General features: G+C 39.4%; 1 protein-coding gene across 5 annotated transcripts in view; it reads right to left on the bottom strand.

Annotated features, from left to right (window-relative positions):
• The window catches only part of SND1 (staphylococcal nuclease and tudor domain containing 1), a 439,060-nt gene that overhangs the window by 370,111 nt on the left and 44,984 nt on the right, over window positions 1–23,965 (bottom strand). For 4 of the 5 annotated variants that reach the window (XR_013415510.1, XM_077997257.1, XM_077997256.1 and 1 more), the window contains exons 4-10: window positions 22,995–23,073; window positions 20,592–20,752; window positions 19,392–19,483; window positions 18,590–18,748; window positions 16,944–17,050; window positions 14,231–14,321; window positions 3–116 (exon numbers count right to left, since the gene is read on the bottom strand). Coding sequence is in view for 4 of the 5 variants with exons in the window: in XM_077997257.1 (XP_077853383.1) it covers window positions 3–116; window positions 14,231–14,321; window positions 16,944–17,050; window positions 18,590–18,748; window positions 19,392–19,483; window positions 20,592–20,752; window positions 22,995–23,073 (803 nt within the window). In the remaining variant the exon portion in view is untranslated. Of the gene's footprint in view, window positions 1–2; window positions 117–14,230; window positions 14,322–16,943; window positions 17,051–18,589; window positions 18,749–19,391; window positions 19,604–20,556; window positions 20,753–22,994; window positions 23,074–23,965 lie in introns of all 5 variants that reach the window. The other variant, XM_077997258.1, reaches the window with a different exon arrangement.

Here is a 23,965-nt window from a genome sequence, read left to right as displayed (position 1 = left end):
ACCTGGGTGTTCTCCCCTTCCAGTCTTGGTGGTCGGATGCTGGACAAGTGAATAGTCTTGTAATCGCCTGAGTTCAGCTTCACAACAATGGCATCAGCATTCAGAACCTGCATCACCTGTGAGCAAAAAGGAACATGCTTAAACCTGCTTCTATGTCCTCCATCACATGTCCAAGAGCAAGGCCCACCACCCTCACAGGTAGAAAGTGAGATCAATAGCCATTTGTGGGAGAAACAGTATCATCCTTCATGGTGCAACAATGTCAGAGAAAACTATGCTATAATTATCAGTTCCCAGAGACCTTATTATGATTTCTCAATGAGACAAAATCTGTATCATTCATAAAGATGGTCTATCTTTTTTTATTTTTGCCCTGACCAAGATGTGTGGTTAACTACAAAGCTTAAGAACTGGAAATCCTGTCTCTACATGTAATTGAAGATTTTCCTTGAAACAGTTTCTAAACTAAAATCAAAATCTCAATGTGAATCTAGAAAAAGAGGCAAGGGTTGGATTTGAAGAAGGTACCAGCACTAGATGAGAAAGAACCAAAATAGGATGCCCCAATAGAGAGCAGAAAAATCAAAGGCAAGTGAAGGGCAGAAAGAATTGTCATCTCAGCATGGGAAAGGAGATGCTCAGCTGTTAATCTCACAGGCAGAAACATGAAATTACTGAGATATTACCTCAGATACTCTGAAAGCCACCTTTTCAGAGCACTACTACTATGGACATCTTTGTTTTGGAATCCAAGATCTGTAATACAGGACCCCACACTCAGAAGAAAAAGAACTAGTCTGGGATAAATTACAAGGATATGTAGTCAAAGGACAAAAGCATAAATATTCCTCTGTGAAGGTTATTAGAACATTCTACAATGTGTACAGAATAAAACTCCATTCACACTGGGATCTTACCACATCAGTGTTATAACTAGAACGCATAATACAGCCAGCAGTCTAAAATTCACCCAATTATATTCCATGCCTGTTTTTTTTTTTCTTTCAAGCAACACTTTATTACAAGGTAGCTGTAGACTACAAAACACTGTCACCTTCTACTTCATCTGCAGAATCAAAATCAAACTCTTCTAGGCTTCAATCAGGCCTCTTTAAGAGCTACCAGACTGAACAAACTTACAGGGTCAGCTGCCACACAGTGAGGGTGGACTGGCAAAATTTCCCTCCTCTTTTATGCGTGAAACAAAAGGAAGTAGACTCTTTTTTGCCATCATGGATGTCACACTGATAAGTATCTTAAAGGAGGCCTCCCTAACTATTTCTTGAAAGGCCTTAGATCTTCTAGCACAGAATGTATCCATTTACTTGCAGCTTCCTCTGAAAACAGCAATTCTCTACCTTTTCCAAAGAACCAGCCAGCCACACACCAGAAACACAAAGAACCAGCCAACCACACACCAAAGAGTAAGGAATGCCTTAAGAAACAATCCGAAGAAGGATATAAAACATAAATGAGAAATTACATATGACAGAAAACAGGAGGAGTTAAGTGCCATCAAACAGAATGAATGAAAAAAGAAAGATGACAGCTGGTATCAATCTGTAAGTCCACAGATGATTTACTATGGCTAGTGGATGGGAAGATATCCCTGGGTTTTACCACTGTAAGCAATGAAAGCAGATTAGAGAAGAACAGCCCAGCAATCAGAAAAGTAATGAAAGTTCTAAGAAAGAACTGAGTAGCTCGAAGGAGAAATTTTTAATTTTCTACTATAATTAAGATTAACTTACAACCCTGAAAACAGCAAAACAACAACCTCGAATAACCATAACCATTCTCCTGTAACCTTGTTGACAGACCTGAGAATCATAGGCTAAACACTAAAACCCAGAGAGCCAGAACCCAAAATTCATCTGGCCAGAAAAACGTGAAGATTAATGGTACTCAAAGGCAGGATGAGTGATCATACCAGGACCAAGGTCAGGGCTGGTTACCCCAAACCAAACAGCCCCTTAATGCCAGTCCAATCACAAAAACACACACTCATGAGTTTAGAACTTAAAAACTGTCTAGACAGTATGACCAAAAATACAGATTCAGTCACTGAAAGAAAAAATAGAGTATATCTTATTCCCATTACCATCTAAACACACTAATGCCAAGTAAAAATGTCCACAGTAATGGAATTCCAGTAGTGGGTTGGACAAAACTGACCAAAAAGAAAGACCCCAGCTAATGATTTCCCTATTGTTCAAAATCCCACATTTGGATGAAGAGAAAGATATTATAAAATGGATGACAGAACATTTTGCGGGGCAGGCGGGGTGGGGAGGTGTTCCCATGATATCTGCTATTCCGGTATCCTAATTTCAAGCTAAAGAAAAGAAAAAAAATTCCACTGAGCCATACTAAGCAAAACAGCTACTATAGCAAATCAATACAACTCCTCCTCCAAATGGATACTCAAAGGATAGAGGGTAATTGTCAGATGTATCAAAGGCACATACATCACAGGATTTCCCGAATCTTAATGCTGGACAGATCTACACCTTCTCTCAAACCAAAACGAATTCTTATTGTGAACTCCCAAAAACATAGGGAAATTCCTATAATCAAGACACGAGAAATATCTAGAGGTTTTCTGCTCCCTAGTCATTCTTAGAGAGTAATAAAACCAAAGAAAGTATCATAGTCCTCACATCTTTACCCCCTGATTACAGAACAATGAAGATCTAAGGATGTCCTGTAACGTTACTGGGATTAGGCACCCCTTGTAATATGTCAGCAGCAGTGGCAGCTATGAATTCTTGGAGCTGCAAATTTTAGGCCCCAGCAGCAGAATCTCTCTGCTGCTCAGCATCTCCCTGATTAGAAACCTCCTCTTCAGGAACTGCGCACTCTGCTACTGCCAGCTAAGCAAGGTTTAGCTTGCTGGTGAAGGTAGGAAGGGTAAGTGAATGTGTGCGTGTCCGCGTGTCTGTATAAGTGGGGTTTATGGTTTTTTATTCCTCTGTAAATTGTGTCATTACTGTCCAGAGAACAAGTAGCTCCTGAGCAGAGACATGGAATCGGCAATAAAATACTGGTTACAGCCACGCACTGTGCAGTAAGTGAGATGCAGAGTGGATTACTATCTGAAGCCAGCTCATCAGCACCATTACCGACCACATTCTAACAGTGATATTTCTTCTGGTGCTTTTCATCAGGATAACTGAAGTATGCCCACACTGCCCACTTTCTCTGCTAGCTACGGATCCCTAATCAAGCCAACCCCTTTTATACTTACACCCCACACACCAAGAGATAACCTAAGGCACTGGAGCAGAAATCTACATGGAAAAAGTCACTAACTGGACTCAAATACGTGCACTAAATCCAATTCTCTCCTCATTTCTTGAAGCCCAATTACAAAAGGAAAAAATGGTTTAATGATAACAAGGTGTAGGCTAAGGGCTGCCATGAGTCAAGAAAACTACAGAGTTCTGTCAGGGGAACATCCATGCCTATCTTCAGCCTCTGTCACACTCTCTCATCTGTGCAGCCTGTCCACAGTGCTTACTGGGTGCAACGGGCTGCTGTTGTTCAGATTCTGAAAACCCTGAAGCACACACAAAACAAACAAAAAAGCCTCCGTTTTGTTCAACAGCCTCCTGAGTTGTGGATATAACCACCAATAGTCCCAATGCTGCCAAAATTTCCAGTACCAGATAGAAACAAAGGATTCTCCGCCCAAAAGGGCCTTCTACAGGCATGACCAGAGACTGTGCTTTGATGAGGCCACTGAGAATGACAACACATACCTCTTCTCCTCTCTGAAATCATGACATCTGGCTGTTTTTCCCACTCCCTAAGGTTGTATGCTATGTCTCTTCTCCCCAGTCCCCCAGAAGAGTACAGTTGCCCCCCCCCCCGCAGTCCTCAACAAAAACAAACCACAATATCCTGATGGAGGCACCTCCAGGCACCTAAGCACAACCAAACCAGATACTCTTAGGATGTACTTACATGAAAATCAGGCATCAGACAACTTTCAACAGAGGGACAGCCTACACACTACCTGAGCAGTACTTCTCAAGATTGTCAAAGTCATCAAAAACAAAAAAAAGTCTGAGAAACTGACATATCCAAAAGGAACCTAAGGAGATATGACAACTAAATGCAATGTGGTATCCTGGAACAGAAATAAAGTATAAATAAATGAATACCTGAATAAAATATAAACTTTAGTCAATAACAATGTATCTATATTGATATACTAATTATAACAAATATACAGTACTCCCATAAAATATTAATGACAGGGGAAACTGGGCTGAGGGTGGATGAGTAATGTAAGAATTCTGTACTACCTGCTTAACTTTTCTGTAAATCTAAAGAGTGACCTAAATGAAGTCTCTAATAATAAGTTTTAAAGCCAGGTTAATATTCTTTCAATCTCTTCTAACTCCATCACTTTCTTTTTCTTAGCAGCACACTGGTTTACTAGTGTAAGCTGCAAACCAAGTCTTGACCCCTTTTTGGTTCAGCAGAGCCCACCTTCCTAGTGAGACAATCTCCAGAACTTCCTTTTCAACTGAAAGTCAAATGGCAAAAGGCAAGGAAGTGGCAGGTATTTTTTATTTCTCTCCATATTACCACATGGGAATACACTGGAGAAATCCAGATAATGCCAAAAATATTCAGCTGCATCCTCGCTTAAAAACCATGTCAGAGAGCCACTGCCATTTAACATACTACTGACAGTCCTAGCCAAAGAAGTTCAGCAAGAAAAAGAAACAAAAGGCATCTAAATTGGAAGGGAAGAAATAAAATTATCACTGTTCCCAGATGATGTATACATAAAAGACCCTAATAATTCCGCAAAAACTGTTAGAATAAATGAATTCGCAAAGTAGCAGGATATAAAGTCAACACACAGAATCAGCTGCATTTCCACAAACAATAAACAATCGAAAAAAGAAAACTAAGAAAATAGTTCCTTTTCCAGTATCATCAAAAAAGAACAAAACACTTAGGAATTAAGCAAGGAAATGAAAAACTTGTACAAAGAAAACTACAAAACAGTGTTGAAAGAAATTAGAGACATCAATAAATGGAAACATGTCCCATGATCATGGTCTGGAAGACAATACTGTCAAGATGTCAATACAACCCAAAAGTGATTTACAGATGTAATGCAACCCCTATCAAAATCCCAATGATTATTTTTATGGAAACAGAACAGCTCATCCTAAAATTCACATGAAATCTCAAGAGACCCTGAATAGCCAAAACAATCCGGAAAAAGGACAAAGCAGGAAAATTCACATTTCTTGATTTCAAAGCTTACTACAAAGCTACAGTAATCAATACCATATGGTACTGGCATAAAAATCAGACATACAGACCAATGAAACAGAATGAAATCCAGAAATAAACCCTTGCATATATAGTCAAATGATTTTCGAGATGGGTGCAAAGACCAGTCAATGAGGAAATGACAGTCTTCAACAAATGGTCCTAAGAAAACTAGATAGCCACATGCAAAAAAAATGAAGTTGAACCCTTATGTAACACCAAAACTAAAAATGAACTCAAAATGGATTCATTACTTAAATATAAGAGCTATAAAACTACAAAACTCTTAGAAGAAAACACAGGGCAGAAACTTTGCAACACTGGACTTGGCAATGATTTCTCAAATATGACACCAAAGGAACGGGCAATGATAGTACAAGTTAGATTTCATGAAAATTTTGTGCAACAAAGTAAAAGGCAACCCACAAAATGGGAAAAAATACTTGCCAATCATATATCCAACAAAGGATTAATATCCAGAATATATAGAGAACTCCTAAAACTCAACCACAAAAAAACAAAAACCTCAATTATAAAACAGGCAAAGAGGCATATAAGTGGAAGCTAAGCATTGGGTACACATGGACTAAAGACAGGAACAATAGACACTGGTGACTTCTAGAGCTCGGGGAGAGTAAGGGAAGGAGCCAGGGCTGAAAAACTTCCTATTGGGAACTACGCTCACGACCTAGGTGACTGGATCCTATTCCAAACAATATACCCACACAACAAACCTGCACACGTACCTCCAAATCTAAAAGAAAAGTTGAAATTTCTTTTTTAAATGCGCAAAGGACTTGAATAGACATTTCTCCGAAGAAGATACGCAAATGCACAGGAAAAGATGCTCAACATTACTAATCATTAAGGAAATACAAATCAAAACCACAATAAGACATCACTTCACACCCATTAGGGCGGCCACTATAAAAAAAAAAAAAAAAAAAAAAACCCAAAACCAGAAAATAACAAATGTTGGTGAGGATGTACAGAAAGTAGAATCCTCATTCACTGACGTAAAATGGTACAGTATAGTAATTCCCTCAACAACTTAAAAATACAATTACCATATAATCCAGCAATTCCACTTTTGGGTACAAACTCGAAGTAATTGAAAACAGGGTCTCAAAGAGATATTTGTATAACCATGTTGATAGCAGCATTGTTCATAATAGTTAAACTGTAGAAGCAACCCAAGTGTGTCCCCATGGACAGATGAACAGGTTGTAAGCAAAATGTATACACATACAATGGAATATTTTTCACCCTTAAAAAGGAAGAAAATTCTGACTCATCCTGCAACATGGATGAACCCTGAGGACACTATGCTAAATGAAATAAGCCAGTCACAAAGACACAAAGACTCTCTGATTTCACTTATATAATTACTTAGAGTAGTCAAACTCACAGAAGCAAAAAGTAGAATTGTGGTTGCCAGGGCCAGAAAGAGGGGAAACAGAGGGATGTAGAATTATTGTCATTGAGTATAGTTTCAGTTTTATAAAATGAAGAGTTGTAGAGATAGGTGGTGGTGATAGTTACATAACAATATGAATATAAATACCACTGAACTTAGAAATGGTTAAGATATTACATATTACACTTAGAAATGGTTAAGATATTACATATTATGTTGTGAATTTTGTCATTATAAAAAAAATTGAGGAAAAAAATTTTCAGAGACATGATAATGAACTCCATCTAGAGCTATGACTGGAAGCACAGCAAAGAACTATCAGGACAAAAGCAAATACATTCTAAAATCTACTGTACCCATGGATAGTTTATACCCTGATCTCCAAAATTGGACTTGGCCACCACTGCCAGTTAACCACTTAGCGCTCCTAGACAAAGCCCTAGCAGGTAAGCTCCTTGAAGGCAGGAACCACTTCTAGTTCTTTTACATCTTTTCTAAGCACCTAGTTCAGGTCTCTGTTTGCTTAATCTATATATAGGTACAGAGAACCAAGCAACAAGCCTCTAACTAGGCAGGGTGGTAAGGAGATACCTCTTGAGGACAAGCTTCCACTCCATCCCTCTCCCATCCCCCACAACAATGTTATTCAGGTCTGTGAAATCTGCAATGCCCAAGGATCCAGCAGCAGGAACAGGGAAGCCAAGCCACGTGCTCAGGGGACCATATGGCTACAAACAGCACAGATCAGCTAAAACACCACAGGGAAGGCAGGGAGGGAACTGGCAGGCCACGACAGGCACAAAAGTCTTGGGCAAGCTCAGCTAATCACTGTGAAGTGAACATGCTTCTCTGCTAACCTGAAGAGACAAGGAGAGCCCTTCCTTTGCATTCCATTCCTCAAGAAGTAAAACTGCTTAAGCAGACAAAGGGAACCAGTCTTTCAATAGGCTACATGTATCAGAGAATACTTCGTCGAGTTTCACATTTCTGAGGCTTAAGCTTCTTGGCACTCTGACCTACAGCTTTGCCTCAGTTCCAGAAATCAACTGTAGAGCCCCAGAGGCACCCAGTTAGAGGCCATAGGTTACCCTCTGCAGGCTTTTCAGGTTTTTAGCGAGGCCCTGTACAATTAATTCCTAAAAAACAGCGTGACTGTTGAAGAGGGAATCACTATTTGTTAGGGCTTTACGATCATATGATCTTTACAAGCAGAATCCTTCAGGGAAGACTTGCAGGACTTTCAGACTATGTGAAGGTCCCAGGTACCTTAGAACCTTTTTAGGATTCCCTGAAAAAAACTGTTTGCCACTAACAGATATTTTAAATCACGTAAAATGATATATAACTGCTGCTGATTTCCAGGTTATAAAAAGTAATATGTATTTTTTTTCATTTTTAACTTAATGTTGATATCCAGTGTTCTACAACAAAGGCCGGCAAACTATGGCCCAAGGGCCATCCAGCCCACTTCATATTGTTATAAAGTTTTCCTGAAATATTGCCACAACCATTTGTTTACACACTGTCCATGTCTGTTTTCCTGCTACCATGGCAGAGTTCAGTAGTTGCAACAGAGACCATATGGCTACCAAGCCTAAAATATTTACAATGTGGTCTTTAAGAAAAAGCTGGCCAATCTCTGTTTTACAACATATTAGAAAATGAACACACTTAGTGGTATATACTGGTTAATATTTCTATAGACATATTTGGCAAATGTGAGCCAAATCATTTCTAAGGAAATAACTGCCAATTAGTTGGAGATTTCTTCCACTTTCTAAATAATGAAAAAAATTCTCAACTACATGAATATAAACCTACTGGGGACTGATTTAAAATATTATGGTGCAGCCTACGTTGAAATATTACACATCAATTAAAGAAGTAAGCTCTTTATTTTGGTTCCCTCTCTAAACACCTCTAGATAAAAGGGATCTGAGGCCGGGTGCGGTGGCTCACACCTGTAATCCCAGCACTTTGGAAGGCTGAGGCGGGCAGATCACAAGGTCAGGAGATGGAGACCACAGTGAAACACCATCTCTACTAAAAACACAAAAAATTAGCCGGGCACGGCGGCAGGCGCCTGTAGTCCCAGCTACTCGGGAGTCTGAGGCAGGAGAATGGCATGAACCCGGGAGGCGGAGCTTACAGTGAGCCAAGATCACGCCACTGCACTCCAGCCTGGGTGACAGAGCGAGACCCTGTCTCAAAAAAAAAAAAAAAAAATGAATCTGTATAACCTATCTATACATAAGCTCAAAAGGAAGAAGATAATGAGAGAGAACACTGCAACAAAACTCTGGAAGCTGGAAAGCAGATGGATGAGTAGTAACTTACTCCACTGACTCACAAAAGCTAAATCCTGAGACAGTGGCGAGAAAACACAATAGCCAATCTGATTTATACTGCAGTCCCACTCTCCCTAATCTGCCAAGACTCAGAAACTGTCAAATCAAGCATCTCAATTGCAAACAAAAATGAGACCAAAAACGATGAACGGTTTCAAATCTTTGTAAGAAGCAGATGGATTTCAAGATGTATACCCTGGCCAGGCACGGTGGCTCACACCTGTAATCCCTGCACTTTGGGAGGCCAAGGTGGGAGGATCGCTTGAGCCCAGGAGTTCAAGACCAGCCTGGGTAACATAGGGAGACCCCGTCTCTACAAAAAATTTAAAAATTAGCCAGGTGTGTTAGCGTGAACCTCCCAGCTATTCGGAAGGCTGAAGCAGGAGGATCACTTAAGCCCATGAGGTTGAAGCTGCAGTGAGCTGTGATGGCACCACTGCACTCCAGCCTGGGTGACAGAGCAAGATCCTGTCTCAAAAACAAACAAATATGTATACCCTATATCCCACACTAGGGTCATTGCTTCTAAACTCAGTGTTTTAATATCTCATTCTCAAATAAGACAGAAAACCAAGGCTCAGCAAATATCTGAGGAAAGCCTCTAATATGAAAAATAAGGGACCAAAATAACCCAAAGAGGGGAGAGGAGAGGCCTGAAGAACATAGCGAGTATGGAGGAAAAATGAAATTAAAAAAAAAAAAATCAATTTTGCAGAAAGCTAAGAGATTATTTTTATCTCTGAAGTAAGTATTAAACTTTACTTTTTATAATAGTAAAAGAGAAACATGCAGAGAACAAAAAAAGCTCTTAAAAAATAAAACAGTATCATGTCAGTAACACTACTGAAAGATAACTATAAAGAAATCTAAAAAGAATAGAAGATGAGATAGAAAATAGGAGAAAAAAACTGAAAGACGAGCCCACAAAATCCAACCACCAAACAACAGGAGTTCTAGAAAAAAAGAGAACAAAGATTCTAGATGGAAACCAACAAAAGAGAGAGAAAAAGTCTCAGAATAAAACAACCAAACATTGAGGCATAATATGCTCACATATAGATAAACAAAAGTGCATCGCTATGAAATGTTAGAATACTAGGATCAAAAAGAATTTGCTAAAACCTTTCAGAAAGAAAAAACACATATAAGGATGAGAAATCAGGAAGGTTTCAGATCCATTAGAAAAAAGAAATCAAAAAAAATTTCTGATAACTACTGACAGTGGAGCAATACTGATAGATACAATTCTAATGGAAAATGACTTCTAAAATAATTCTATATCCAGCTAAACTATCAAGTGTATGTAGAGAATGAACATGAAAGGTCTCAGAAAATTTACCTCCCAAGCATTCTTTGCCATGAAGTTAGAGAATGTGTGCCACTAAAACAAAGTAGCAAATTATAGAGGAAGCTGTGAGATCCAGCAATCCTAGCCCCAATCCAAGAGTAAGGCAAAGAAATCCCCCAGGACAATGGTGAAGAAATCCAAAGATGACAGCTCTAAAACAGGCAAAAAGAGAAACCAGTCCAGATTGATGCAGGCTGCAAGGCTCCAAGATAGTGTTAGCAGACTGAATGAATCTCCTCTTGGGAGGAGATTTAGACAGAGTTTGGAGGTTGAATTAATAATAAGTGTATAAAAAATGTAAATTTTAACAATTATTAACTCCAGGGAAAACAAAAAAATTGTGCAGGAAACTAAAAGTAGCCATAATATGCTATATAGCACAGTGGTGATTATCATTTAAAATAAATACAGAATATTAACTAAATTATGACATAATCATATTGGAAGAACTGGGTAAGAGCACTGTGCGTCCACATGAGTAGGCGTGCTTATATGAAAAAACTAAGCCCTCCTCTTCCATGGTATGAAGGAAAGGAGTTGTACCTAAAACTGAAAAATTAAGAAATAGCCATGTAAATGTTTTATTCAGAGATGAATTAGCTAAGAGTTGAAAGTGACTGCCTCAAGGAAGAGTGAAATTGAACTGGTACATTCTTTAGTAAGCCTATAAAAAATTTTTAATTTTCTGTATTAAAAATAAAAATGTGCAAACTTAAAAATTACACACAAAAGAGTACAGATCAGTGCTATTCAAAGTGGCTGCCAGTCTGCAGTAAGATAAGGAACTTGTACTAGAGCATTAATCAACTACATCACTAAGAACATTGCTGACTTTTTTTCTTTTTTTTTTTGTAGTAAGCTTTTCTTGATGAAGGAAGCAATGCCTTGATTTACATTCTGGCCCAAGCTCCTTATGTCACTTTATCAAGGCATTTTGAGTAGGACTGGTATAGATCAGAGATCATCAAACTATTAAGTAAAAAGCCAGATAACAAATATTTAAGGCTTTGCAGGCCACACAGTTTTATCACAAATACTCACCTCTGCCATTATGGCACAAGAACAGACACAGACAATACACAAGCGAACACATATAGCTATGTTCCAATTTATTTACGATACTGACATTTAATTTCACATAATTTTCACATGCCATGATATATTTTTTATTAACACAAAATCCTTTTTTTTTCAATGTAAAATCCACAGATCATGCAAAAACAAGTGCCCAGCCAAATTCAGCCCATGGGCCATAGTTTGCCAACCTTGAGATGGACACTATGATCAACTTTGTTAAAAAAAAAAAAAAAAAAAATTAAAAAACAAGGCCAAGATAGTGTTTCATGTAGTACGGGTATTTATGCTTATCTTCTTTATGTTTTTTCCTGTTTTAAAAGCAAAACTAATGCTAAAGAATTTTTAAAAGTCAGTAAGTTTTAAAAACTCTACCTATTTCTCTCTACCCTCTAAGCAGACATACACCCAAATAGCCTCAATTTATGTTTCAATTTCTACAGAAGATTGGTTATTCCTCACAATCCTCAATCAGATGATTCCTAGGGTCAATCTCCTCTACTTTGGCACTGTAATGAATAAAACTTCATTGTCATGATAAAAGCCTTGCTCTCTTTTAAAGAAAAAACAGATTCTAGGATCCTAGATTTTTTTTTTTTTTTGAGACGGAGTCTCGCTCTGTCGTCCAGGCTGGAGTCCAGTGGCGCGATCTCGGCTCACTGCAAACTCCGCCTCTTGGGTTCACACCATTCTCCCGCCTCAGTCTCCCGAGTAGCTGGGACTACAGGCGCCCGCCACCACATCTGGCTAATTTTTTTGCATTTTTAGTAGAGACGGGGTTTCACTGTGTTAGCCAGGATGGCCTCGATCTCCTGACCTCATGATCCACCAGCCTCAGCCTCCCAAAATGCTAGGATTACAGGTGTGAGCCACCGCGCCCAGCCAGATCCTAGATTTTTAAAAGTGGAAAAAATTCTCCTATAGGTAGGTCTCCCTTTTTAAATTACCAGTAAAGTCACATTTAAGATAAATGCAAAGCTCAATAATCTAAATCCTTTGAATTTTGTTCTTATGCAGTACATTAGTTAACTCCCCAACCAGCCAAGGCCCAAAACTCTTCAAAATATTCTAGGTTTTTCTACAAACTCAGTTTTAATCGAGGAAAGGCTGGTAGGAACACAATAGGGTTTTAAGATCCTCACATGCCTCATCTACATCAGTAATGTCACAGCCTCTCAAAGTGAAGATGGCAAAAAATTGAAGGCCTACCTCCCTTTTTGGGTGAAAAATCATCCTTTCATTATGTAGCTATGTTAACACAGAACACTCTACAGGAAGCATAAGCACAACTGAGTGAGTTCCAAGTAGGCAGAGCAACCCATGTCCAAGTGTCCACACAGATACACGCCTCACACAGTCTGCATCAAGACCTGGAGGATGCCAGGATATCCCACCAGGGGCAACTCCCACCCATGCCTACCAAAAGGAATGATTATGGCTAACCTCACAGCTGCCTGGACATCACCTACAAAAAGAGGGAAAGAGGCCACTAGACCACTCTGTGACCTATTACTTTGGGCATCGTAAAAAAAGAGTGAAGAAATTTAGCCAGTTCCTCAGAGGTTGCTAAAATTTTACCATTCTAAGACAGTCGCAGGATTTCTCAGGCTCACAGTGCCACCTAGTGGCTTTCCATCCTAAACTCATGGTTAGTTGACAGGGAGACAGCACCTCTCAGTCCAAGAATTTGGCACTTAACCACTTTTAGCCCATAAAAACAAAACTTCTAGCATCTCTTGGCAAAAGTAAAAATAGGCTGGAAAACATTACAGCATTTTGGGAAGACACAGATAACAGATCTGCTACTCAAGTTACAAAACCATGCAACTAAGAAAAAACATTTTTACAGCACTGCTGATACCACCAAGGATAATTAGCTCCAGTTTCCTTCAAAGCAGTCTATCCCAAGACACATCAATGGAGATCTCTCTGGGAAAAACAAAACAAAACAAAAAAACCAAGAGCTCCAAAACAGAAGAGAAACTTGAGGTCATATAGCTATGGATGCGCCTTGACTTGAAACAGGGTTAACTCCTGATAAACCCATCATAAGCTGAAAATACTGTAAGTTGAAAATGCATTTATCTCTCTTCAGGCAGGGAGGCAGGGAGGCAGGAAGGCAGGAAGGAAGTGCACTTAATACAACCTACCAAACATCATAGCTTGGCCTAACCTACCTTAAACATACTTGGAACACTTACATAAGTTTACAATTGGGCAAAATAATCTAACACAAAGTCTATTTTATAATAAAGTGTTGAAGATCTCATTTGATTAACTTACTGAATACTAGACCAAAAGTGATAAACAGAATGGCTGTATGGATACTCCAAATGTGGTTCCTACTGAATATCTATTGCTTTCACACCATTGTAAAGTCAAAATATCTTAAGTCGACCCAGCATAAGTCAGGGACCATCTGTACTTGGACATAGGAAATCTTAAGACAATGCTATTTGCTAAGCAGAGAAAAAAGAAGTCCTAAAATATGAGAGATATTTCAAGCTAGTTTGAAGTTAGCTAATTTACAAAGAAATTTAAATAGTCTAATGGTTTCTAAGCCCCCTACAATAAACACACACACACACACACACACACACACACACACATACACACACACACACACCCCTACTGGATTGCCTTGAAATTTTCAAGAGCTTCAGCATTTCTAATTGTTCAAATCCTTGTATTATTACTCGCCTGGCAGTGTCCACTATGCATATCAAGATGCTGAGAATGACTCACCTTGGCAACAAACTGCTTGTCCTTTTGGTCCAAATTAGCAGTGGGAGCAACATAGTCTCTCCATATTCTCAGCCGGCGCTCTTTGGCAAACCTGGCAACAAAGCAAGGATGCAAGATCATTCAGACAGACTAAGTCAGCAAATGGAATCCACCACTACCATGGGAGCGCAGTTGGTGCAGCATCCTACTCTACCCTATAGACATATCCAGAAGAAAGACCTGTAAATGAGAGTAAATGAAAACACGCATGATACATATATATACTGTAAACCCACAGCTGGGAGACTATGGTCCAGGACTATGGTCCAGGCATACAATTTTTTGAGCCTAGATGGTTCGAGTCCACCTTCATTATTAACTCTGGTTTATCCAATATCTCCTGGGTGGCTACTACAAAAATTAGGCTGACAAACAGAGAGTAACTGCTCTCTTAAATGGGAAGAACCCACACATCTAAACAAACATACTTCTTAAAAAGCACAGACTTGCTCAATTTCTATCTGAATTATAGAAAGGTTACCAGCTACCAAATCCTATATATAAGAACAAAACTGTCACGACTGTGTATCTATAGAATAATCAGAAAATGAACAAAATCCTTATAAAATTCACTGACAAGAGTTTAAAAAAAAAAAAAAAAAAAAAAAAAAAAAAAAAAAAACCTATGTAGCCAGAAATTTATCTTGAAGTATTCTGCCCAGTAGATATTTTCTGAGCCAGACTATGAATGGAATATGTGCAAAGATCAAAAAAAAAAAAAATCAATGAACAGCTGTCTTAAACCACTTACAAATAAGTGAATACATGTGCAGTGAAATACATGGATACATGTTTCTGAAAACAGTATTGCAATCTTTTGTTTTAGAGAAGCAGTAAAATGAGAAAAACAAATAGCAGGATATAGCAGTTGTAAAATGCATGAAGTAATTCAATATAGAGGATGCAATTTTACCCACAATTCAAGTAGCTCAAATATAGCATGCAAAACAGCAGACAAGTAATCACATATTATCGAAATATGATTTGCATTCTCTGGTCTAAGCCTGTTTTTTAATGATGAGCACTTCCCCCAAAAATCCATAAAATCTTCTACTGATGTCATATAACATGTAGATATTATTTTCAATGCATTCACTTTCTTCAAAGAAAGGCAAGATACTGGGCCAGGCGCAGTGGCTCACGCCTGTAATCCCAGCACTTTGGGAGGCCAAGGCGGTGGATCATGAGGTCAGGAGATCGAGACCATCCTGACCAACATGGTGAAACCCAGTCTCTACTAAAATACAAAAAAAAAAAAAAAATTAGCCGGGTGTGGTGTGCGCCTGTAGTCGCAGCTACTGGGGAGACTGAGGCAGGGGAATTGCTTGAACCAGGGAGGTGGAGGTTGCAGTGAGTGGAGATGGCGCCACTGCACTCCAGCCTGGTGACAGAGTAAGACTCTGTCTCAAAAACAAAAGGGCAAGAAATTAAAGAATGCAAAAAAAAAAAATCAAATTAATTTAGAATACTAACGAACATAACAGGATTCTCTGAACCAAACAAAAGAAATTGACCATTGTAGAAAAATCAGGGTATTTGGAACACTGTACTTGATATGGTTATTATAACTTTCTAACTTAACTGTAGAACAACATTAAAAAAATTCTAAGCAATCACTGTTTTTTTCCATCAGACAATATACATGTCAGATGGGCCATATCAAATGGCCTAGATTAATATCTACTTTTATAAAAACTTGCAAATACTTCTGCTTATAGATACTGAAGGATGAAAAAGACCTAAGAAATGGAACAAATATTACAGTTATTCATTCAGGTCATTGCACATTTCTTAGCTGTATATCTCAGTCACAAAAAAGTAGTTATCAAGACCATTATAACTTTAAGATTTCGAAACAAGTCATACAGCAAGCAAGCCTTGAGAGTGGACTATTGTCATCAGCTGTGTGTTGTCTTTGCTTAAATGTATCATAGAAGGTAGTGATTCAGACTTTCCTGAGCATCATTGCCATTCATCTACTGTTGCTACCTGCTTTATTTTCTTCCATCTACCCCATCAAATGGAGAAAGTTCACCTACATCTATATCTTGACCTTGACAGTTGAAATGGCAACTAATATTTGGAATTTCTACATGCAGTTTTCTAGAAACAGGTTATTCCTATATCTGCTTTAATGAAAGGCAACAAGTCAAAAACACACCAATAACATCTCAGGGTTATATTAGCATTTATAACCGAAACATACTTTTAAATAAGTTAGGGCACAGTCCTCACAACAATATTGAATGGTCCTGGTTTAAAACCCACAGGCTCTGTCTTTCCACCATACCCCTGCTCCTGTCTATCTGTTTGGGAGCAGCTGATAAACAACTTCATCTTTCTCAAATAAGCTTCAAGTTTATTACATTTCAAATGTGTAACACCCAGAACCTAAGCAAGGGGCTTGGGAAAAAAATGACCTGAAAACATTAAAAAAGCAAATCAAGTGAAGAAAAATGTCTAACTGAAGACTCTAAGTCCTTACTATCCAGCATTCAATTAGACTGAACCTGAAGACCAATATTTAAGTCACTCCTCCATAAGGAACTGCCCTACTCCTTTACTGAAGTAAAATGAACACTGACACACAGGGGTGTGAGAAAATCACCAGATTTCTTTCCCTAAAGATCCTTAACAAGATCCATAGCTGGAAGGCCTCTAGGACAGACCTTACCTCTCTGCCGCCCTCAGCTTTTCTGCGCCCCGGGTGTAAACTGCAATCGACCAATCCACACAGCGTGCAAAACCTTCCTTCAGGAGGAGCTCTGTGATGTTGCCGTTCTGAAAAACAAGATACATGAGAGGCAGGTGCAGATTAGACTCTGTTGCAAAAGAATCCATTTCTCTAGACTTCTGACACAATTAACATAGTCACAATCTAGTCTGCAGTTTGTTTGTTTGTTTGTTTACAGTAGGGTAGCTTCTCTCACTAGGAAACCACTCCTAAGATGGGAGAGATGTCACTCTGAGACTCCTTTCAACAGCCTTGGCTTCGTATCCCCACAATATCCACCATAATAACTCACTTAATAGGAGCAGGATAAATGCTAGTGGCATTGAAGGGAATTGACATTTCAATAGCTCTTCTTGTGGGCAGAGGAGGATGTTAATCTTTAATAGAGATTACACCTTATTCTTCCTTCCCTTAAGATCAGCACTTCCTTCCCCTTTCATAAGAGCTGAAGAACAGGCTGAGCGGGGAATAACGGAAGCTACACTGTGCCCAGTGAATTAAAATTCACACTCTACCGTGACACAGAGCCATCTGGCAGGGCACAGCCAGACAGCACTCCAGAAGAAACAGACATGACCTTGGCACACCCTAAACCAAGCCTCTCAACCTCCCACAACTGCCATCATGGAAGAATTATCTAGCCAAAGAATAAGTAGCTTAACTCTGTATTGGACACAGGTTACAATAATGAAAATCCATTCAAATTTAGGTGTTAAAAAGAAGGCCATCTTATGTCTAAGAATAGCCCAACTATCAAAATGCACAATAGGGCAAAACATCCAATAATCGCAACTATAAGAACATAACCTATTCCCTGCTAAAAGCAGAGTTAGAAGGTACCTGGAATACAAAGCCTGGAATACAAAAAATAATTTTTCCATACCTCAGTTTCCTCATCATTGATCTAACAATACTTTAGCTAGCTGACTTCTAGACCTCATCAACCCTATTCTACAAATTCCAGTTCTACTTCTAATGAATGTAGCAACCCCTAGGACCAAACAGTTAGATAAATATGTGATCAAGTTCCTCTTCCTCTTATGAACCCACTAACACTTGAGATTAATTTCCTAAAGGTGAGAAAATTGTCCAATTCTGTAAGACAAATGATAACTCCCTAGAAAATGCCTCAAAAATCACCAGATATTAATAATAATCTTGCCATATATTTTTTTTTTTTTTTTTTTTTGGAGACAGAGTCTCGCTCTGTTACCCAGGCTGGAGTACAGAGGCATGATCTCGGCTCACTGCAACCTCCACCTCCCGGGTTCAAGCGATTCTCCTCCCTCAGCCTCCTGGGTAGCTGGAACTATAGGCACATGCCACCATGCCAGGCTAATTTTTATATTTTTAGTAGAAACAGGGTTTCACATGTTGGCCAGATGGTCTCGATCTCCTGACCTCATGATCCATCCACCTTGGCCTCCCAAAGTGCTGGGATTACAGGCGTGAGCCACCGCGCCCAGCCAACATTTTAATGGATGTTAAACACAGAGAAAAAGAAGAGAGAGAGAAGCAAACTCCTGTTCTTCAAACCCCAAATGATCCCTAGCCCATCACCACCCAGTCTGCACAGACACACTCACTGGATGAAGGATGGTACCCAGAATGTTCTGGTTGTGGCAGCTCTCCAGAATGATCTGAACATCTCTCTGAAGCAATCGCGACTCGGTGAAAAATTTGGCTTCTGCAGCAAAAGGCTCTGGAGTTTCACTGCCATCTGCTTCCCGTCGAAAAGTTGGGCACTAAAGCAAAGGCAAGGTAAGTGAGTAATGCAGCCTAAATGTGAGTGCTAGGCACTCTCACCCCAAACTAAGCCTTCCAAAAAACACACATGCCATGAAGCTAAACTCAGGAAGGTCTTAAATCAGCCCTTCTAATTTAAAACACACTGGTAAAAATGGACTGGAAATATCATCATCTCAGACTTCTTGGCAAAGATAGATAATAAAACTCACATTATCGTGAGGACAATAATTTTAATTACAGTAAAAAGTGGCCTCTTACCAATAAAAGACTTGCCAGTGCTTAGCTTTTAATCTCAGATTTTTTAAAAACCAAAATGAATATTTTACATCAATGCTTAATGCAAGTCATATTCAGCAAACTTCATAGCCTCTCATTGCTCCATTTCTCTAAGTTTACATACTCAACAACCCTAAGCACAGTCCATTCCAGACCCAGAATACTTTAAAAAATAAATAAATAAAGTTATTTGGTCCAATTAGAACTGTCACACTACGAAGTTTAAACTAAAACAAGTATAAAGTCAATGTTAATGGCCCACATTAGGAAGAAACAGCAGATCCAAAGTCCCCAAGTAGAAGAATCCATCACTGAATATCCACAAACTCTATACCCACCACATAGCCAAGAGTATGGTCTGACCTTGATGCCTGACAGCATGACTGTAACCAGGTAGTAATCTGGGAGGAGCAGGGCCCTGACCACACTGCCATCCCGCACATGCTCGATGATAGCTGCATGACAGAATAAACAGCTTAAGTCCTTAGCAAACGTCCTAACAAGGATAACCACTGCCCAATCAAACTGCATTTAACACAGTTTCCTCTCCCCAAAATCCCTGAGAAAGCCTCCCTCTGAAAAGTAAGGATGCGCTGGCAGATCGTGAGGGTTTACATAGCAGACTCTTGCACAAAGGATTCCTGAGGAATGCAGATTAGGCCTGCTTCTCTGTCTTCTGAACCTTCTGGAACCTCGTGGCTCACACTGAAGGTTTGTTATCCATAAGCTAGGATGCTCACCTGAGTACTAGGTGCCCAACAAAAAACAATTAGTAACTTAAGATTGGTAAAAATCTTATTTTACTGAGTCTGCAGTTAGCAAGGTCTCAAAACCGGGCCAAAAACTATATAGCACATAAATACACATAACAGTCAGCCCTCTGTATCCATCGGTTCCACATCCATGGATTCAACCAACCACAGGTCAAAAATATTCAGAAAAAAGAAAAAATTCCACAGAGTTCCAAAAAGCAAAACATGAATTTGCCACACACCATTATGTTGAGTCCACACAAATGAAGTGGTGTGTAGGCACTGTAACAGTTATTGTAAGTAACCTAGCGATGATTTAAAGTATACAGAAGGATGTGAGTGGGTTATAGGCAAATACTGCACCATTTTATATAAAGGACTTGAGCATCTTTGATTCTGGTATTCCCGGGAGGAAGAGCGGGGCAGGGTCCTGGAATCAATCCCCAACGAAGGGTAACTGGATCTGTTTAGATGTATACAGAATACATGTTGCTACCTCTAAGTTTCAGGGTTGTTATTTAAACAGCCTTCTATTTGAGACTAGAACATAATCAATGTGCAAAACACCAGCAATTTACTACCCTGCAACAGCACAGGACTAGCCTCTGCAGAAGTATCTGATGTGACCTACATGAACTGAATCCAAATTCCCTTCTGAAATACTAAGGTGCTGTTTTAACCTTAAGGATTTCCCAAGGATACTAAATAAGTATAAGAAAGGCTTACTAGATTTTACAAACCTCAAGAAGCAAAGAGTGCAAACAGAAAGAAATCACCCTGAGTTGTATCTGTCTGTTCCCGCCAGCCTCACCATTAACAGGCTTCTGGTGGTGTGAGTCCACAAAGTGCCTTGGGTTTTCAATGGTATACTTGAGGTCCCGAATAGTATGTGAACCATTCCCCTCACTCCACATCCCTTTCTTGGCTGCCTTTGCTTGTTCTTCACATTCTGAAAGCCGGTTCTGCTCAGGACTGGGACATAAAATATAAACAAGAGTGGTTAGTGAGTTCCCAAACAGAAATATGAGGCTCTCTGACACACATTTTCTTTAACATCTTTACCCCTTGAAGACACCAAAGGTCTGTTTCAGATCCATGGCTTAACATATAACCAGAAAATCACCATGATTGCAATTTCTAGATTCCAGACTTGTCCCTTCAAACAAAAGGTTAAATAGTAAGAGCATTTAATGAGACAATCTAAAGAACACACTCTCAGTACTGCCACCATCACCAAGGAGAAGAGAACAAGTTAGTGGCTCAGAGCTGCTCCAGTGGGTAGAGCTTCATTTAACCATCCCAGATTCAGGAACCGGAATCCCAGGCACAGCTCAGTAGTGCAGAGAAGCCGACTAAGAATCACTCTTTCTCTCTCTCAGTTTACAGAACAAGGCTGAGGAATGTGGAATGAACACTGCTATCACAGATAATGTTACCCCCAAACTACTTACACATTCAATAAGGCAAGCTAGACAAAAGCAGCTTGAAAATGGAAGCCTCCTCCTTCATCAGGCAAGAAACCAAACTATGTACTAGAGCAGCCAAAATATCAGTAGACAAACCAAATCAAGTTTTTTTAAAAAGGCTAGAAATGGCTCCTCTTTCTCTGTTATATCTGAGCTAAAGGCAGCATGGAACTGCATGGCTTTTGCATAATCTCAGACACCCAGTGCCATCAACAGCTGTATGCATAAACTGAATCTCTTCTCATCTTCAGCAAGAGGGATGCCTAAGCAAGGGTGACCTACCAATTTCTCAAGCCAGAAGTCTTCACCTCTCTTCCCTTCCCTACCCCAAAAGGCAACCACACTCTTAGGGATCCAAATTCACAGTCAAAATTAGATGAAGAAATGTAGTGTAAGAGATTGAACCAAACACAAAACTGGGAAAAAGTGACTTAAAGTCAAAATAATTTTGGAGGAAAAAGGACTGGTACTCCAGGGGAGATTTATTTGTTGAGATGGTCCAATACTGCTGTGAGATTTTTTTATTATTCATTCTAATTGCAAACTGAATTCCCAAAAAATACTAAAATGGTAATCAAGCCAGTAATTATCCTTAAGATACAGATTTGGCATACATCCAAAAACACCACCAAAACAAGTATCTTAATTCAACAAATTCCCACTGGCACACCCCAATTATGGAGTCCAGCAAATGTCTCCTCAGTCAGAAAGGACCATAGAAGTCTATGGTGAAAGACCTGGCCCCTATGTCTGTGAAGGCAGAAAGAATGCGAAAGGCGCATATCTGCCTTTGCTCATCCTCATCATTGGTATACCTCATGCAAATGTTTCTGTAAAGCCTTTCCTATAGCTATGACAGTCATATAAGACAGCAGGGACTTAATGATATAAAACAGCATTATTATAGCCTCCAAATTACAGATGTAGCACTTTTCAGAGACTGAAGCATTAATGAAAGCCAGCCGCAATCCATCCTACTGACAGCCAACACTAGAGAACTTGAACATGATATATGTACTATAAACCTGACATACACACAACCCCTTTCTAACAGGTTCACACTGACATTGGCTAAACAAATACATTTTACCTATTAAGCAACTACAGATACATAAACAACACCGACTTGAAAGACTTTGAAGACACACAAATTTTTCCTGACTCTCAAAACAGAACAAGGGAGGCCTTCTCAGTTTCTCCAGATTCAAAACAACAGATTTTGCTTTGTATTCTATTTATTCACCCACTTAATTTTGACTGTACTTACTCCTTGCACTGATTGTATATCTATTTGTTTACTGCTTGTCTCCCCATTAAAATGTCAGCAGAAGCTAAGTCTGTTCACACTATATTCTCAGTGCCTAGAAAACTGCCTGGCACATAGTAAGTGCTCAATAAATATTTGGGACTGGCTAGACAGACAGATAAATACTCTGGAACTGAATATCTACGGTCTAAGACTTGTTGACTCTTATGGACATGAAGAATAGAAATGCCTAATCTCAAAGGCTGTGTTTAAAAGAGTCATACACTTCAAACACCATTAATGAATGCTGAGTGACTTCCTAGCTCAGAATAATCCATACTACCTGGGTCAGAATGTCCTCGAAGCTGTGAAAGCCCCTGCAGTTACCCATGTCTGGGGGCAAGAATGAAAAAAATGCAGCAAAGCCAATTTACAGCTGACTACCCAACCTCCCTTGATGTCTCAAGTAAATCAGAGAGACTGAGGAGTAATGAATACTTACTTATTAGCTCTCATGCCTTCTCTCCGGGTGGCTAAGCCCTCTGCAACCAGTGATTCTGCAATGTTTTCCCCATTGGTATCTGAGGAGGAAAAGGGGGGATTTAAAAACAAGATTCAAACCTGCCTCCAACAGCAACAGAGCACAAATGGGACTATTTTCACACTTAGCTCCTCAAGGAGAATAATGCTGCCAGAGAAATGGACAAGGCAGCAATGTAGCATTGGGTTTTTCAGAAAACCTATTTTCCCATAATATCTAGTCTCTAGGACCCAAAGGTCTATCAATCTTCTTCTCTGGACTTTGTTTTTAATTTTCCAGTGTATCTTTCGGGCCAAAGGCAATCTCAGGAACCATGGGAGATGGACAAGAAAGCAAGACGCACGCAGCTGGAAGCTCAAGAGAGTATAAAGTGGTGACTAGAGGAATAGAGGCCTGGAGCTGAACGCAAATCTGGCTGCCTGATAGCTTCGACAAGCTCTCCCAGCATCTTAATTTACTCATCTCTAAAGTGGGGAGAGCACTTGCCTTGATGGGTTCTTGTGAGAATTAAATAGTAATGTAATGTGTGTAAATCACCAAGCACAGTGCCAAGCGCATGGCAAGAATTAGAAAAAGTTAGTCCCTTCACCGTGTACAATCAGAGAGATGGATTCATTTAGGGCTGCCTATCACACATTATGACAGAAGGTCCAATTCTTCTCAGGGATGTCCTATTCTCTGCTTCAAGAGGACACCAAGACAAGCTACAACATTTGACAAAGACTTTCTCTTGCTCTCACAGAGATACTGAGAGAACACTGGCTAGATTTCTCATCTCTCACAAAGCAGCCATCAGACCTAGCAAGAAAAATGAAGTTAAACATAAAACCCAATCTGATTAGGTTCTACCCAGGCACTTGAAACATTAATTGTAGTTCGATGCTATTGAAAAAGCTTTCAGGCTCAGTGTTTTCTCTTAAATCTCTGCTTGT

This window comes from Macaca mulatta, chromosome 3 (assembly GCF_049350105.2).
Source record: "Macaca mulatta isolate MMU2019108-1 chromosome 3, T2T-MMU8v2.0, whole genome shotgun sequence".
Classification (NCBI taxonomy): domain Eukaryota; kingdom Metazoa; phylum Chordata; class Mammalia; order Primates; family Cercopithecidae; genus Macaca; species Macaca mulatta.
Note: the sequence above shows the minus strand (reverse complement) of the source record. Positions and strands in the feature narration are given on the sequence as shown.